This window comes from Sphaeramia orbicularis, chromosome 1 (assembly GCF_902148855.1).
Source record: "Sphaeramia orbicularis chromosome 1, fSphaOr1.1, whole genome shotgun sequence".
In the NCBI taxonomy this organism is placed as follows: Eukaryota; Metazoa; Chordata; class Actinopteri; order Kurtiformes; family Apogonidae; genus Sphaeramia; species Sphaeramia orbicularis.
In genome coordinates this window covers 9820258-9837364 of record NC_043957.1, presented here as the reverse complement: position 1 = coordinate 9837364, position 17107 = coordinate 9820258, and the positions used below count along the sequence as shown (strand labels likewise).

At 37.1% G+C, this 17107-nt stretch overlaps 1 protein-coding gene across 3 annotated transcripts in view; it reads right to left on the bottom strand.

Moving 5' to 3' along the window:
* Window positions 1–6340: 6340 nt before the first annotated feature.
* Window positions 6341–17107, bottom strand: part of pcdh10a (protocadherin 10a) — a 35960-nt gene continuing 25193 nt past the window's right edge. Inside the window, exons 4-5 of one of the 3 annotated variants that reach the window (XM_030140001.1) lie at window positions 10329–10712; window positions 6341–8200 (exon numbers count right to left, since the gene is read on the bottom strand). In XM_030140001.1, coding sequence (XP_029995861.1) covers window positions 8181–8200; window positions 10329–10712 — 404 coding nt within the window. In that variant the 3' untranslated portion in view covers window positions 6341–8180. Of the gene's footprint in view, window positions 8201–9420; window positions 10713–17107 lie in introns of those variants that run through there. The other 2 variants (XM_030140045.1, XM_030139918.1) reach the window with 2 other exon arrangements.

Below are 17107 nucleotides of genomic sequence, written 5' to 3'. Positions count from 1 at the left end.
GTGATCAAATGATTTTTTTCTCTTAAAACCTATTTTGGGTGAGAACTATATAAAAAAAATCAACTGATAAAGTCACAAAAATGTAATCAATTTTGTGAGAAGATCAAATTTTTCAAAATCAAATTAGCAAAAAGACCTGACTGAGAAAAACAGATGTTATTTTTGGATTTAGCGGTGCAAAATGGTCCTAATTCAGTTGAAAAAACCTAGACAACTTGCAAAAAACATTTTTTGTAACCCAGTGTAGTAGTAATAATAATAATAATAATAATAATAATAATAATAATAATAATAATAATGAATTAGATTTCTATAGCACTTTTCAAGGCACCCAAAGTGCTTTACATTATTGATCCATTATTCATTTGCTCTCACATTCACACTCTACATCAAACAGCCCCTCCGACAACCATCAAACATTCATACGCATTCAGACACCAGTGTGGGTGACACTGGTGACAAGGTGAGTGAAGTGTCTTGCCTAAGGACACAATGGCACATGACTAGGACAGAGCAGGATTTGAACCGCCAACCCTTTGGTTATTGAATGACCCGCTCTACCTCCTAAGTTAAGGTTTATTAAATCAGTAACAGATAACACTGAAGAAAAAGTGACTTTTACAGTAAAATACCTCATTAACTGAACATAAACCAATCATCCTTAACCAGGCTTTGTATAGTACACAGCAAACATCAATACAAGAACCTGAATGAGGTAATAGGAGAAGTGAAAATTAACTGCTGTGATGTAAGATGCTAAAGATCTGTGTTTTCTTTTGTTGCGGCTCTACCTTCAACTGCAGTTTCAAGAAAGGCTGCTCTACTCCCTGTATATTAAGTATTCTCAAAATATTACCCTGCTGCTGATGGTTGTGGATTATATTATCTTAACCCATATAGAGCCAGTGCTACTTTTGTGTCAGCTCCCAAATGAAATTTTCTCTCTATTTAACCTTTTTTAAGTGATTTATCACCATTTATTATATATTATCTTCTGTATTTTGCGTTTTTTAAGCGTATATCAGGTATTTTCATGTATTTAATTCATTGATCGTGTAGATGTTCATTCAAACTCAGATTAAATTTGAAGGTTATTATATCAGAAACAGAGAAAACTGAGGAAAAAATGACTTCTTTTAGCAAAGATATTAAAAACAAGCATTTCCATCCACTGTCACTGATCCAACTACATGGGTTTTATTGGTGAATCAGTGTTGTAGAAGATGACGGTGTTTCCACATTCACTATGGGGCCTCTGATCGTCCAAATAGGTCATATCTGATGACCATGTAAAGATGATAAACTGCATTTTACACCAATTATTTACATGAATTGATAGGATTAGTAGACCAACAGGTATTTAAACAGTTTAGATCAGGAGTTGATTGTGGTCGCCGGTGGATGTTTGGGTCTTTATAGGTTAAGAGCAGAGATCCGTGATGAGAAGAACCATTTTAGAAAGTCACAGGTAAAGGTTGCAGCGCTGTGAACTGACCCTTCTCAGCTCGAATAAAACCAGCCGAAGGCGTCACCTGGGATACGAACAAACGGACAGAGGCTGGTTTAAAATGTGGCTGTATATATTATGTATTTTTGTCAGTATTTATAGGATGTACCTCAAATGTGCAGCGCTATCAGCTGTTCCCCTGGTAAAACCCTGTTTAAATAATTAATGTTTTCTCTACTTATTAGAGGTGACACCAACTCTGCTAAACACCAGAACTGTTCTAGGAATAGACGGGAGTAATTCTTGACCCACTCAGGTTTTAATTTGTTTTCCGCTGTTTCATCAGTACCAGAAATGCAGCTCTAGTAAGTAAATCACAATCTCCATTCGTAATTTAAGACGGTACATAAATGCAAGAAAAGACAGGAAGTGGTACACTGTCTGATTTCATTGCATTAGTGTATGCCGGCAAGTTTTCAGAATATCACAGAATGGAACTTAATCACAGGTAGTTGTGATTTTTCAGCTCATGTTTTCATTAATCTTTGGTTTGAACTTGGCTTACTGACAAGCTGATTGATTTAACGTTCTCAGACTATATGTTCCACTTTTTTTTTTATCCACCACTGAACATCACATTACTCTCAGCTCCTATGTTTCCGTGTCGAACAGATTTAATATTCCATTAACTAAAAAGCTCAGAACAGACGAAACAAACACTGGCTGTAACAAAGGGCTAGCATGTTTCCACTGGGTGGGGGTAGGTTGGAATTCTGTTGATCACAAACTGCAATTTCACTGCCAGGTGACATTAAATATCACACTGTATCTTTAAAGAAAGGTGGAAACAATGCCAAGCTTTGCCTTTTTTTTATGGATCTTCTCCAAAACTGAAGGGCTTTGTCCTTGGCCTGTACTCTATCCTTTTTTTCAAACTACATGAAAATCTTTGCAGTAGTTTTGACAAACATGAGTGACTACATAAGCTCTTTGGGCAGAGGTAATAAGTATGAAATGGGTAGTAAAATATGTAACATCTTGGTATTAACATTTTTTTTTCACTTTCGTTAAGCCAAAGAGTTGAATAAGAACAACATTTTGAGAAAATAGGTCAAACCGTATCAGTCATCATGTAGTAGCGACATGGTGAAATATAATGTTCTAGCAGTGCCCAGGTTACATCAGGGTAAAGTTCCATTAATAACTGCAAAATGTAGATAATACCCTTTTTACCCTGTGTGTTCAGCTGTAAAAAAAAACATTGTAAAATGCATTCCTCTCTCCCTCTCTTCCTCTTTCTCTTTGACCCAGTTTAAACTCTCATACATAAATATACGGGATTGTTTGTGGAAAAGATTTGAATCAGAACCCCAAAGGCCATTCATTCACTGATGCACCACAACATCAGTCACATGCTGTGGTCCCATGTATCACTGTTTGCCCGAGAAGGCTATCTTGTGATAGACGCAGACAGATCATCTCTGTTTTTAGGCTGATAAGTGAGGCACAGCCATGTCTCCTTGGTGACCTCAGACTTCTTTTTGCAGAGGGGCATCCAAATTCCAAATGTTCTTCTTCGTTTTCTTGTGACTATGAATTCGTGCCAGACCATGTGAAGATCACGCTGGAGTCAAGGAGTGGGATTGGGATGAAAAGGCTGAGCACCAGTGATTTTTCTTACATATTTTTTAAAAGGGAAATGGACAGACGGTTGGAGTGACAGGCACCAGAAGAAAGTTTCTTTTTTGATGAGCTATTGGGGTCAGGGAATGAGGAAAGTAGAGCAAAACCGTGGTGATTACATCTTGAAAGTCCATGAGAATCATCTGGGATAGCTGAATATCGTTTCATGAAAATTCATGTGCTATAAATGTGCTATGCACAACAGAGAAAGCAAATAAGATGGCCTGGGAGATCTTAAAGGTCCAGAGTGATTTAGGGGAATTATGTGGATTTAACTGGACAGTTGAATTATAATATTCATAATTGTATTTTCATTTGAGTGGAATCACAAGAAAACAGGAATTGTTATTTTGAATGAATTTTGGAATGAGCCATTTCCATCTACACAGAGAGCAGGTCACTGTTCATGGAGTCCACCATGTTCCTACAGAAACTTCGAACAGACTTCCTTTCCAATTAGGTTCATACTGTCTACAATGTAAAAAAAAAAATCTGTAATTTAACAGAATTTCCACTGCTAATTTTACAGATTTTTCCTGTATTTTTAAGATACAGGAAAATATCAAAGAACGGACAAAAAAATGAACTGTGATTTTACACGTCAAATGTAAAATAACACGAAAAACTGTAACTGTGAATAACCTTAAAGTTTACATTTTTTAAAAGAATTTCTTTTTTTCACAAAAAAATACAGTTAAAATACATTTGCAAATGTGTTGTAATTTCACGAGTATTTCTTTTCTATTTATGAGATTAAACTGTTAATTTAAAGCTTAATACTGTAAAAAAAAAAAATAATAAAATAAATAAAACCACATAAAATTACTGACAATTAACTGTAAAAGCAATATTAGTTCTTTAAGTTTAACAAGACTTCTTTGTTAATTGACAAATATCTTGTGTAATTTCAGGAGGTTTCACAACAAAAATGTTGAATAAATGTATTTTTGTGAATGTATAACATGTATAAGCACTGATAAACTGTCCAAATACAGTTTTTATCAGTGGATTGTACAACTTAGTCTCATTGAAAATTATTCATATATATATTTATAGGTAATTTGATTGTTTTAATACATGAAAATATTCTTTATCAAACATTAAAAACTCAAAAAAAATGTGCCAAATCTTATGTAAAGATAGAGCAAAAACTGTATTTTAATTATGGAAAGTTACCGTATTTTTATGAGATGGTACTTTTCCGTTATTTAACAGTATTTTTTTCAGCACCCCTGCTGCTGGAATAATACTGTTTTTTTTTTTTTTTTAAGGGTGTTATTTTTTTTTTTTTTTTTTTACAGTGCACTAGAACTTAAACAGATTTCCTTTTCTTTTTTGTCAGACAGATGGAAAAAGAGTTAATTCTTTGACCTTGACACCTGAACCTTGACACACCTGGGATGCTGTCCTCTGTGGGATGCCAGGCAACGGGGGCATAATCGCCCCCGTTACCTGGCAAACCAGGATAAAACAGCTGACAATGACAGTCACAGGAACACGTGACCCTTCTGAGGAAGGCTACAGATTGTAGCCGAAAAATGTCAAGGTAAAAGAATGAACTCTTTTTCCATCTGTCTGACAAAAAAGAAAAGAAAATATGTTTAGACTTCCACTCCTCCGATCATCTGTTTTGTAGCAGCTGGTATCCAAAGCTAAGTTACATTACAGTCACCTAGTATGTTTGAACATGAATCGGAGCTATTGTCTCCTCAACTAACAAACCCAAAACAGACCAAACAAACACTAGATACTTGTTGTTGCAGTTGTTTCTATCCACACATGTAGTTTGAGGGGAAGAATTTGGTCAAACCTCCAAATAGTACTTTGGCAGTGACGGAGAAGTCAGTATTTCAATAAAAGTTAAACGCAAATAAGTGTAAACAGATTCAGTGGGTGGTGATGGTTTGTGTAAATAATCCACTCAGGTCATATATTACAGTATTCAACTCTACACCTCACTGCCCAACCTTTTAAACCATGATGATTAGAGCTGCACAATATATCGCTTGAGCATCGTCATTGCAATGTACGTGTGTGCAATAGTGACATCGCCTGCAATGTAGGAGGCAAATGAACTCTACATGTTCTCATCTAATTTCAAGGGTACCTGACACACACTGCACACAGAGATCCATCTAAACATAATCGTTCTTAATTAGTTTGGAGTGAGTCGCTGGTAACAATATTGAAAAATGTGCAATGAACCAGAGAAAATCACTAAAAACGAAGACTTTGTGCCAAAAAGTAAAGCAACGTCAGTTATCTGGAATTATCTGAGCTATAAGAAGGATGATATTGAAACATGTGTTCTGTGTCGATAGTGCCTTGTACCTGTTGCCACAATGAGAGGAAACACAACTAATTTGTTTGATCATTTACATCGTCGCCACTCAGCTATTATATCCTCCTCGGTATTTTTTCTATTTTTTTCTTGCAATATATATCACTGGGTTAAAAAAAAATCGCAATGTCAGCTTTTTCCAATATCGTGCAGCCCTAATGATGACGATAATGATGAAGAAGGTCCAATTCTTAATATTTGCATAACAGTAGTGTAATTACAAGCTATCACATGTTCTCTTGCATGGTGAAAAACAGCTCCTCTGTAACCAAACCTGTAGCCATAATATAATGTAATGTAAACATGCTTAGAGTGTGTGTGACGGGACGAATAAGAATGAATGGTTGGATGTGAATCAATTTTTTATATAGTTGGAGTTTCAAAAATGCATTTTAAATTGCTTTTTGTATGTTTTAGTTTTTATTAATGCATGTTTTTTTAATGATAACATCAGTCTGTCCAGGGATTACAGGTGGAAATTAGCACTAGTGCTGCAACCTGGTACAATACATCTCTTCTGTTTAAGGTTAATGTGTATTTGTACATTCTCCCTGTCTATATAAATAAATAAAATAAAAAATCTACAAATAAAATAGTGGGTGGAAACATGTGAATTTGCATCCTATGTGAATTTTCCGAAAATTCACTGGAAATTTGTGTTATATTTGGATATACCACCTGCTAGCTCAAACCAGGATTATTCAGTTGCAATGTGCAACTTCACCTCTAGATATCACTAAATCTCACACACTGAACCTTATCGTGTAGTAATCAACTTCACCCCCTTGATTAGACAATATAACTCTTCTCCGATCACAAGACAAGAGAGTGTTTCTATGTAAAATGCGACAAAACACACATTCCAAAACTTCAATGACACTGTTTATTTATCACCACCTGACCTGTGTGTGTGTGTGTGTGTGTGTGTGTGTGTATTCGTGTGTGCGTACTCCCTCCTCGTCATGTGTATGTCTGCTAATGTGACCATATTTAAGAGCGTATGCCTCTCTTGTATGATTGTAAAACCTTGGATATCTAGCTCGGTCGGGATAGGCTTCTCCCCCCCTCCCTTTCCTGTACATGAACACATATTCTGCTATTAAAATACACAACAGGCCTAAAACAACTCAACTGGTGTCTTCGCTACACACAACAAGGCCCAGTGTCTTTATGTAAACGGTGAAAAGTAACAATCAAATAAGAACATCAACTTAATCCTTGGTTGGTGTGAAAGGGGGCTTGCTTTTTAGGCTGTAGCACTCCTCCTCATCTGAGTCAACACAAGTCTTGGTTTTGAAGCACTTGGTATTAGATTGAATGACATTATGAGGTGTAGAAACTAACCAATGGTTACACAGTTTTCAGAAAAAAGTATATTGTATATATATAGTTTTATATATATAGATTTATATTCATTTATAAGCTTTTAAAATAGCACAGTAAACACTTTGCACACATGATAAAAACCACTGAATGTGTCTGATTGTTTATGTATAAGCCAATGGCATCAAGGGAACCCCATCCTGGTTAAGGGATCATTCACTTTCTCCGCAGTCAGCTCAGGAAGGAACTTGTTTCAAAAAGTCACTAGTTTAGAAATGAGAACATTCATTTACAATACTTTATTGATAAACCCAACGCTGAGTATAGTGTTTAGTATCTCGTGGGTGTTTTTTTCCTCTCCGTCCAGGATATTTTGTTTCAAATCTCCTTCCTGAAGTGGCTTAGCTGGAAAAGATTTACCAAACCCAAACTCTGGACCAGACCGGACCGGGCTGCATGTCCCTGTCTTAACTGTTTAAGTCAGAATATGTTAGAGTCTGCACATTTGAAACCACACCGAAAGAACAACAGAAACGGCAAAAAATAAGAGAAGTTATATAAAGACAGTCAAGTCAAAAAACTGGAGATACAGAATTTATACTACTGCACATCGTCTCTGCTTGTCCCCCTTTCTTTTTTTTCTGTCATTTTATACCTGTACAACACCTGCTCTCTGTCTGTGTCTGTCTCAGCCTTTCACTCTGGCTGACAGTCCTTCTCCTCCCCCAGATTTTTTTTTTTGTTTTTTTTGTTTTCCTCCAGTCTCTTGCCTCCCTCTGTCCATACAGTCTCTGTACAGTTGGCTTAGTGGTGACCATAGAAATAGCTAAAGGGTTCCGTGTGATGTTGGTTGAAGTTTGTACAGAAACATTAGTGTTTTTTTTTTTTTCTTCATGTAAACAGGCACACACAGATCTCTAGAGGCTAACCCCCAGTCAAAAAACAAAAACAAAAAAAAAAGAAAAAAAAAAACCACCTCCGTGATCTAATCAATCCCTCGTGTTTTAATATCCCTCTGTTTACTCCAGTTTCTTTCTTTCCTTTTTCAGTCTGCTGATGACGTTATAATCTTCGCATCGGCCAAGTGAAGTGTTGCGGCCCCGGTCTCAGTCCTGCTGAGAAGAATAAGGCCTTGGATTGCTCCTCAGAAATTCTAGAGGGTTACAGCTACTCAGTATTTTCCTTTCTCCTGTCTCCTTCCCCAGCTACCGCTGCCAAGGCTTTGTTACAGTTCACCACCCGAGATAATGAAGTTTAACCAAGGCTGCTGCTGTTGTTGTCCAGGTTACTGTTTTGTTTCGCTTTTATTTTTGCTGTCTCTAGCATCAGTGTTGGTGGTCTCGTACAGAAATTCACGCTGTCTCCGACAGGTCCACGTGGAACGAGCTAGCAAATCCTTTTGCGGGCTGAAAAGACAAGAGAACACACTTGTTAAGACAAATGATACCTTTCCCCTGAGACTTTTTAGCAACACATTCAGTTTGAAATACCATCTCTGAAGGATACGTGCCACAAAGGACTCTCTCTGAAGATATTTATATGCTGTGTATATAAAAGGCTGGTCTGTAATGGTAAATCTAATTTGGGAATTGGCTAAAAACATGTCCATCAGTGAAGATAAATGTTAAAAATTTGGTGGCTACATAATGCATGCAAAGAAAATACACAGTGCACTAATTGCTTCATTAATTATCTATAAATGGATCATTAAACATTTATAAACCCTTTATCAAGGCAACCCTGGTGATCAGAGCGCTGCCGTAGCCAGTAGTAGAGTAGGGTGCTATTTTTAAAAGTAGAACATGATGTCTATTTGCTAATAGAGCTTCAGCCTCCGGGACTGTTCTCATATTTTCTACAGATTGATGAACAACAAAACCTTTGCTGTGGCAGTGCGGAGTCAATTTATTTTCACAGACCAGAAATATAGGAAGAATCTTAAATCAAAAAAAAAATTAAAAAAAATAAAAACACCAAAAAAAAAAAAGAAAGAAATAAATAAAGTTGTGAGATTTTGGACTGAGTGAATAAGAAGTGCATTTATCTTAACCCTGCGAGGCAGACGAGATGAGCAGACGCACAGGCAGCTATATTTGGAGCAAAGCAGGCTGTAGCACCTAAAGGCTAAATACCAATTATTTTTCATACACAGACCTGATGTGTGCAAGAGGAAAATTGCTCAGTTGTGTTTTCTAAGTCACAATAGAAAAACATTAAAAAAAAAAAAAAAAAAAAAAAAAAAAAAAAAAGCAGGCAAGGTATCATCATGCTGATCGTTTACCTGAAAGACAGCCCACAGTCAGCATGCAGTATCATGGCGGATGGTCGTGGTTAAACATGGTGGTGATTTGACTGGAAATGACTTCTCTACTGAATGTGTATATCGAATCCATTCTCTACTCTTAGTGCTAATGGAATATTCATGTAATGTGGGAGCTCGGAAAGTAGCTGAAAGCGGCGTGCGTCCGTCCGTCCTTCCATCCCTTTCTCAAGATTCCCTCTCAGCTTCTTTCCAAATGTAATCAGGAAACTTCATTTTATTCCGGTACATATCAATATTTTTTACTTGCCAAATGAAACCTTCTTGTAACATATTAGTTTTCCTTTTTTTTTTTTTTTCTTTTCCTTTTTCTTTTTTTCTCTCCTCGGGTGCATGTGTGACTTTCTTTCCAGCTGCTTTCTCCCCCTTCTTCTCTATGTCAGGTATTGATCGTCAAGCGAGCAAGTATAGATACTGGAGACATCCTTTTTAGAACAAAATGGACTTCAATCCTCGTGAAGAAGAAGACGCGTGGGATGTGTGTTTCACCTTTCTAGCTATTCAGTAGGGAAGCCATCGTGCTTGAACAGAACTCTTGTTGAGTAAATGATAACAGATGTCCTTTTTACCATGAAGATACTATCTTTTATTTTCTCTCTGTCTATACTGAAAATCACATTTAGAACTTGAAGCTGCTTTATTTATTTAGATATGTGAAGAGATGGCAAGAATATAAAACATGAAATGTCTGCTTGTGTTTGTGACCTTTGCTTATATGAGCATCAGATAAAAAGATTTAAAAAGGTTTTCAAGAGGGGGGAATTTAGTAAAAAAAAAAAAAAAAAAAAAAAAAAAGGAGAAAAGAAAGAAAAAGGGGCCACAGCAGTTTTATTTGAATCCAATTCCAATTTTGTTTATTCTGTAATAAGTCACATAATTACAGACAGTATTGAAAATTGGGGTCAGGTTAGAATGGATATTGTTTTATAGCAGGTTTTGGGGAAGGGGAGTTAGATTACATTACAATAGATTACATTTTACATTCAACAGAAATTATAATATACAAATAAAAATTAAAAAAAGAAAAAAAGTAACAAGCTGTGTTTCCAAACTCCTTAAAAATAGAAGAAATCAAAGTTGATGAACAACATAAAGTAAAAAAAAAAAAGTCCAGATCAGAATCAAGAGGCAGATTCATTGTCCCCTCCTTTAGTATCTGTACTGGACCAGACCAAAGTCATAGGGTCCCAGGGAACTTTCATACTGATACTCACAGAGAAAGGTGGATTTGTACGGTAGGGTCCCCCTATCATATTCTTTCCTCTCTAGCGTGCTGGAGCTGTACTGCTGCTGTTGCGGATGGAGGTGATGGTGAAGGCTGTGGTGTGACTGTGACCTTTGACCGTCCTTGCCAAAGGTGGAGAATGACCTATCGTTGGACGAGGCGGTGGACGAGGTCATGGTGAGTTGGTCGGACAGGTTGACGGAGGAGGGTACCTCAGTGTCGGGCAGCGTGGCGTCCATGCCTGGCACGTGCAGGTTGCTGCGGTAGTCCGGCCCCTGGCGCCCGTCGGACGGGACAAAGGACGGCATCCAGCAGCGGTCCGAGTGGCCCAGGGCTTTACACTCCTCGGTGCAGTTGGAGAACAGATCGGCGCCTGCGGAGATGACGAGAGATGGAAAAAAGAGGGAAGATGAGGTTAGGGGAGATGGAAAGATTGAAATGCGAATGCGAAGATTAGGAAGATAATTAACGAGAGGATAGAAGAGAAGCCAAGGGAGCATGGGAGGAGAAGAAACAGCGAGAGGATAGAATGAGATGAAGGAGTAGATGAGAGAAAGAGACCAGAAAAGAGAACACAAGTTAGCAATCATTTGCCAATGTCGAAAACAGAAAAAGTGCAGCAAAAGCTATTCATCAAAGAGACAAGGCCAACATTGATGAAGTGAATTGTTTGTTTTCCTCCTCACCTCATTCATTCTGAATGAAATGTGCAATCAAAGTGATGCGGTGTTGCAAAACATTCCACCCCCCCCCCCCCCCCCCCACACACACACACACACATAAACATCCTCAAACTCACAATTGATTTTCAAACAGCAAGAGACAAAATGTAAATCCATATTTCATCATTCCGTCGTACAATCTACAATTATCTTAAAGAAATCCGCTATAAAAACTAACAGAGTACTCATCGGGGTCTTAATCGGACTCTAATGTCAATCATCCCTATACTAACTGACAAGCTGTGTAATTGACATAGAGCGGCTGCCAAAAACAAAACATAAACATATTAAAAAATAAGATTAAATTAACATCTGAGATGATATAATAGAATAGCACACACTCATGTACACACACCCATTACGAAAGAGGTACCAGTTATGTTAATTACACTCTCTTAGTGAGAATAAAGAGAGAAGAGCATGAGAGAGATTACAAAAGGAACAAGAAAGCAACAAGACACATGAACATAGTCATCATAATAATGAGCCCCCACGGCCTTTCCACTCGCACACAAATGGGGTTGGTAGTTTTTCCCAGTTTTCCAGTAAAGCCAGGGCAATGTGGGGAAAGTGTTGGAATAGTGCGATCAAAGCGGGAAAGTGTGCAGTTGAGGAAAAAAAAAAAAAAGAAAACAGAAAGAGTGGACAATTAGGATCTGGAATTCCCCGAGGCCCCTAGATCAAAGGGTCCGTTTACACAAATCCATCGTCTTGATTCCTGCTCCTGATAATGCCACTGTAACTCTTTTACTAACAGTAGGCACAAACACACACATTGTAATTTAAGCGTGTTTATGTCAATAGATGTTGAGCAACAAAATGGGATAGGGCTTTGAATAGTACACAGCAAACATCAATACAAGCACCTGAATGAGGTAATAGGAGAAGTGAAAATTAACTGCTGTGATGTAAGATGCTAAAGATCTGTGTTTTCTTTCCTTGCGGCTCTACCTTTAACTGCAGCTTCAAGAGAGGCTGCTCTACTCCCTGTATATTAAGTATTCTCAAAGTATTACCCTGCTGCTGATGGTTGTGGATTGGATTGTCTTTACCCATATAGACCCAGTGTTACTTTTGTGTCAGTTCCCAAATTAAGTTTTCTCTCTATTTAACCTTTCTTAAAGGAGTGATATTTTGCTTTTTTAAATAGAATTATTCATTTTAAAACATTTACATAAACTGTAAATGCTCTGCTTGGGTCTGGATTCTTCTTTAATTCAACTCCACAGGTCCATCTTCAACCCTATTTCTGAGTACTGACACTAGAAAGGTCATTTTGAGCGCTGGCCCTTTAAATGCACATGAGCCACTTCACGCCCCACCCCCTCCAGATTCAACCTTTGTTCCGCTCAACCAATGACTGAACATTTTAGGTAATCCGCTCAAAGTCTGGACATATTTTCAGTGTGGACTACAACCGCTGCTGCTGACAATTATGGCGTACTCTGAGAAATGTTCGTCGGAAGTGTTGACCTTATATGTGCAAATGTCATCACGTAACTACAGGGTGTCCCATAAGTCTCCATACATAGGAAAAATAAATGTTTCTTGACTTAAACCATTTTTATTTATATAATATGCTCTATGTATATGACTGCCATTTTGTTGGAACACATTTCAATGCGTGTCCTCCACTGCTGAAGAACTATAAAGAAGAAATATAAAGAAATACATGTTAGAACCATATGTATTATGTCTCCTATGTATGGAGACTTATGGGACACCCTGTAGTTATAGATGTAACAAATTAAGCAGGAATTAAAACAGGTTGTAGAAATCCACTCGATTTTTGCCAAAATGAATATTTTCCAGGTGCTTTGCAGGACCTGGAGGGTTCAAATTCAAACTTTTGGAACTATTAGGGTCCAAATACACAAATAAATGAACCAAAGACTAATAAAAGTGGGTTTAGCAAAATATGACCCCTTTAAGAGAAGTAAACGCAGTTTTACCAATATTCCACCTGTAAATGTTCTGTGTAAGTTGTAATGCAAATATGTAGATGTGAAACTAAAGCATAATATTATTAAAATTGCAATTATTTTTCTTAAAACATTTCAGACTGTTTGTGTTACCAAATTTCACCACACTAAATTATGCACTAAAAACATAAGGCCTGTGCAGTAATCTGGGACTATTTTTTGTGCGGGAATGGCTTATTTTATGATCACTACATATTTTCAGGCACAACCTGTTTATACATGTGTGTGTAGTGTGGGTGTGGGATATGAATGGAATATAATTTATTCTTTAGTATTTATTGTTCTTATACTTTTTTTATCGGCCCCGTTTTTACCTTGCGCTTTAAAATTGCGTTGTATTTATTTGCAATGACAATAAAAGGAATCTAATCTTACCCACATTTTTAAGGAAACTGTAGATGTAAACATTTTTCATAATGTACCACTGAACGTTTCAAAACATTTCCAGAATAATAGTGAAAATTTACCACGTGTGAGTCACTGATAAAGCAAAATCAAGTCAAAAATGCTGCTTGGCTGAAGTTTCACAGATACAGACTTGGGGTCAAAATGTGAAATTCAAGAATTAATGAGAGAATGGGTTTAATTCAAAAGGAATATTTTTCTCAGAGCTATGAGATCTACTTCAAAACACTGTCTGCACATTAGAATACACTCACTTTACAGATTCTATGTATAAATCTATTGTATAAAAGTACATAAATCCATATATATGTGTAATAACACTATCATATACCTTAAAAACATCAGCAAACCAGCACTTTGGTCATTAGTTTTCTAATTAATCCTAATAAAATACATAACATTTAGCACATTTAATCTCTGAAGCAGATAATTTCAGTGTAGTTTTGCTTTTTTTACTGTTATTATTTTACTGGTCCAGCCCACTTCAGCTCATATTGAACTGAATGTGGCTCCTGAACTAATATGAGTTGGACACCCCTGTTCTAAAGTCTTCTCCATCACATCCTAAAGATTCTCAAAGGGGGGTGGGGGTGGGGGGTTCTTGTCTGGCCAATCCATGTGTAAAAATGACATCTCACGCTCCCTGAATCACTCTTTCGTGGTCTGAATCCTGGTATTTGTCATCTTGGAATATGTCTGATGTTTAGACCTGATCATTTATGGACACACATCGTTAACAAACATAGACCTGACCATCTGAACCAACCCCAGATCATAACACCGCCCCTACAGGTTTGTACTGTGGGCACTAGGCATGATGGGTAATCACTTCATCCACCTGTCCTCTCACACTGATGCATCCGGGGTCAGTCTGGACTCATCAGACCACATGAGCTTTTTCCACTGAAACACAATCCAGTCTTTATGCCGCCTAACAAATTGAAGCCCTTTTTTTTCTAATTATCTTCACTGATAAGTGGTTTTCTTAAGGCTCCACAGCTGTTCATTCCCAATCCCTTGAGTTCTATTCACTTTGTCCGTGTGGAAATGCTCTTTCACTATTAACCAAAGCTGTGAGTTTAAACGTGTAAATGAGCTTTGATCATCCTCATTTAGGACTTTTTTTTCCACCCACATCTATTCCTCAATGACTACACTTCACTATCCTTCCAGTTTTTAAAAATAGGTTAAAACCCTTTTTTTTTTTTTTTTTTTTTTTTTTTTTTTTCTGTATTTTCAGTAACTCCTTAGTGCAGTGGTTTCCAACCTTTTTTGGCTCCTGACCCCATTTTAACATCACAAATTTCTGGTGACCACAGACATTCAAAACAAAGACATTTTTTTTGCTATAAGTAATTTGTTTTTTGATCATGTAATAGTTTGCTATGGTATGTTGCAAATAAAAGCAAATTTTAGATGACATTTAGGCTGTATAATGTATTATATACATACATACACTCTGTTCGGTCCAGTTTTCTGACTGTGGTTGAAGCATAGTAACACATGCGGTCAACTGATCGGGTCAATCAAGATATGCTCTCTCAGATATTATATCCTGCATTTTATTTGCACTTGATTGATTGACAGGAAAAGTGTGTGGTGTTTTAATTATAATGAAATATATATTGAATCATTAAAAAAAAAGTTTTTATAGGTAAATTACTATTTTTTTGATCAATTGCTAGAAATTTCAGGCAACCCCATGTAGGGTTGCGACCCCAAGGTTGACAAACTCTGCCTTAGTTGTTTTCTTTGCTTGATGCAGTCCAAAAATTTGACAATTTTGAACAGAATTATATCTTTTTCTATGTCCGTGTGAAACGCTTCCTGACATTGTTGTTTGAAAAAATGAGAAACTACTCACAACATCAGTTATGGTTAAAGTTGTTGCAATTGTAACATATTAATGTCTGCAGTCCTTACCCAATGGAAGGATCTCAAGAACTGGCTTAGAGATACATCTAGGGGGAGACTTTCTTTTTTTTTTTTTTTTTTGTTTGGGGGGGGGGGGGTCGCTGTATACAATAAAGCACTTCTACACTGCTTTGTCCTCGAGAGGGTTGCGGGGGTGCTAGAGCCTATCCCAGCTACCTATGGGTGAAGGCGGGTCTGAACAGTACAGAGACAAACAACCAATCACTCTAACATTCACACCTATTGGAAATTTGGGTTAACCCAGTGGTTTCCAACCTTTTTTGGCTCGTGACCTCATTTTAACATCACAAATTTCTGGCAACCTCAGACATTCAAAACAGACATTTCTTTTCTAAAGTTGATTAGTTTTTGATCATGTAATAGTTTGGTATACTACGTTGCAAATCAACATTAATTTTAGATGACCTTTAGTCTATATAATGTATATTATTCTGGACAGAGGCAGTAAAGCCAGGTGTAGATTACTGCACAAAGTGAGAGTTTTATTTTCCCTGCTCAGGATATGTACAATCAGTCCAGCTTGTATTTACAAGGCTGACAATTAATACTGAACAAACAATAACTCAAACTATGAATTATGCAAGAGCTGCAGCATCTTAAACCAACCACAATGAACATTTGAAAGATGCACGCGGTCACATGATTGGGTCAATCAAAAAATGCCCTCTTAGATGTTATATCTTGTGTTTTGTTTGAACTTGATTTTTATTGAGAAAAGTGTCTGGTGTTTTAATTATAAAGAAATAGGCCTATATGTTGAATTATTAACAAATATTTTTTAATCAATTACTAGAAATTTCAGCCGATCCGAAGGTTGAAAAACACCGGATTAACCAGTTACCCTTTGAGTGCATGTGTTTGGATGGTCAGCTGGTGCTGGATTTGAACCCAGGACCTTGTTGCTGTGAGGAAACAGTGCTAACCACTGCACCACTATCATTTGATTTTCTCTACTTTTAAAACAATTGTAAATGTCATCCACTATACAGGAACATATTGACACCAATACTGTCAGCACATTAACCCATAAAGACCTACTGCTACTTCCCATATGACAGCTCCTCTAAATGTACATTTTCTTAAGTGATTTATCACCATTTAATGTAATATTATCCTCTGTGTTTTGCATTGTTTCAGTGAAAATCATGTATTTTACTGACGTGGATATTAATAAAAGCTCCAATTAAAGTTGAGGTTTATCAGACACAAAGGAAACTGAAGAAAAAAGTGACTTTTTCAACAAAATATATCATCATCTGAACAGAAAACAAGCATCTCCATCCACTGTCATGGATCCAACTCCATGGGTTTTACTGGTGAACAAATGTTGTAGAAGATGACGGTGTTTCCATGGTAACTATGGAGCCTCTGAACGTCCAAATGGGTCATATCTGATAACCATAAAAAAATGACAAACTGCATTTTACACCAAATATTTACATGTATTGATAGGATTAGTGGATCAACAGGGATTAAACAGTTTAGATCAGTGGAAGACTCGGTGGATGTTTGGGTCTTTATGGGTTAAATTATCAGTGCAGCCATACTTCTACTTTTCGTGTTTGCATGAATTGTGTGGATCTAATCGAGTTGCTAAGTCAGGCCTCATGGGGGAGTGAAACGGGCAACAAAGCTGCAGTGACCAGAGGGACACAGACACAGACAGAAAGGGCCAAACAGACGGGGGGTGGGAGGTGGAGGGAAGGGGGAGGTGGGGGGGGGAC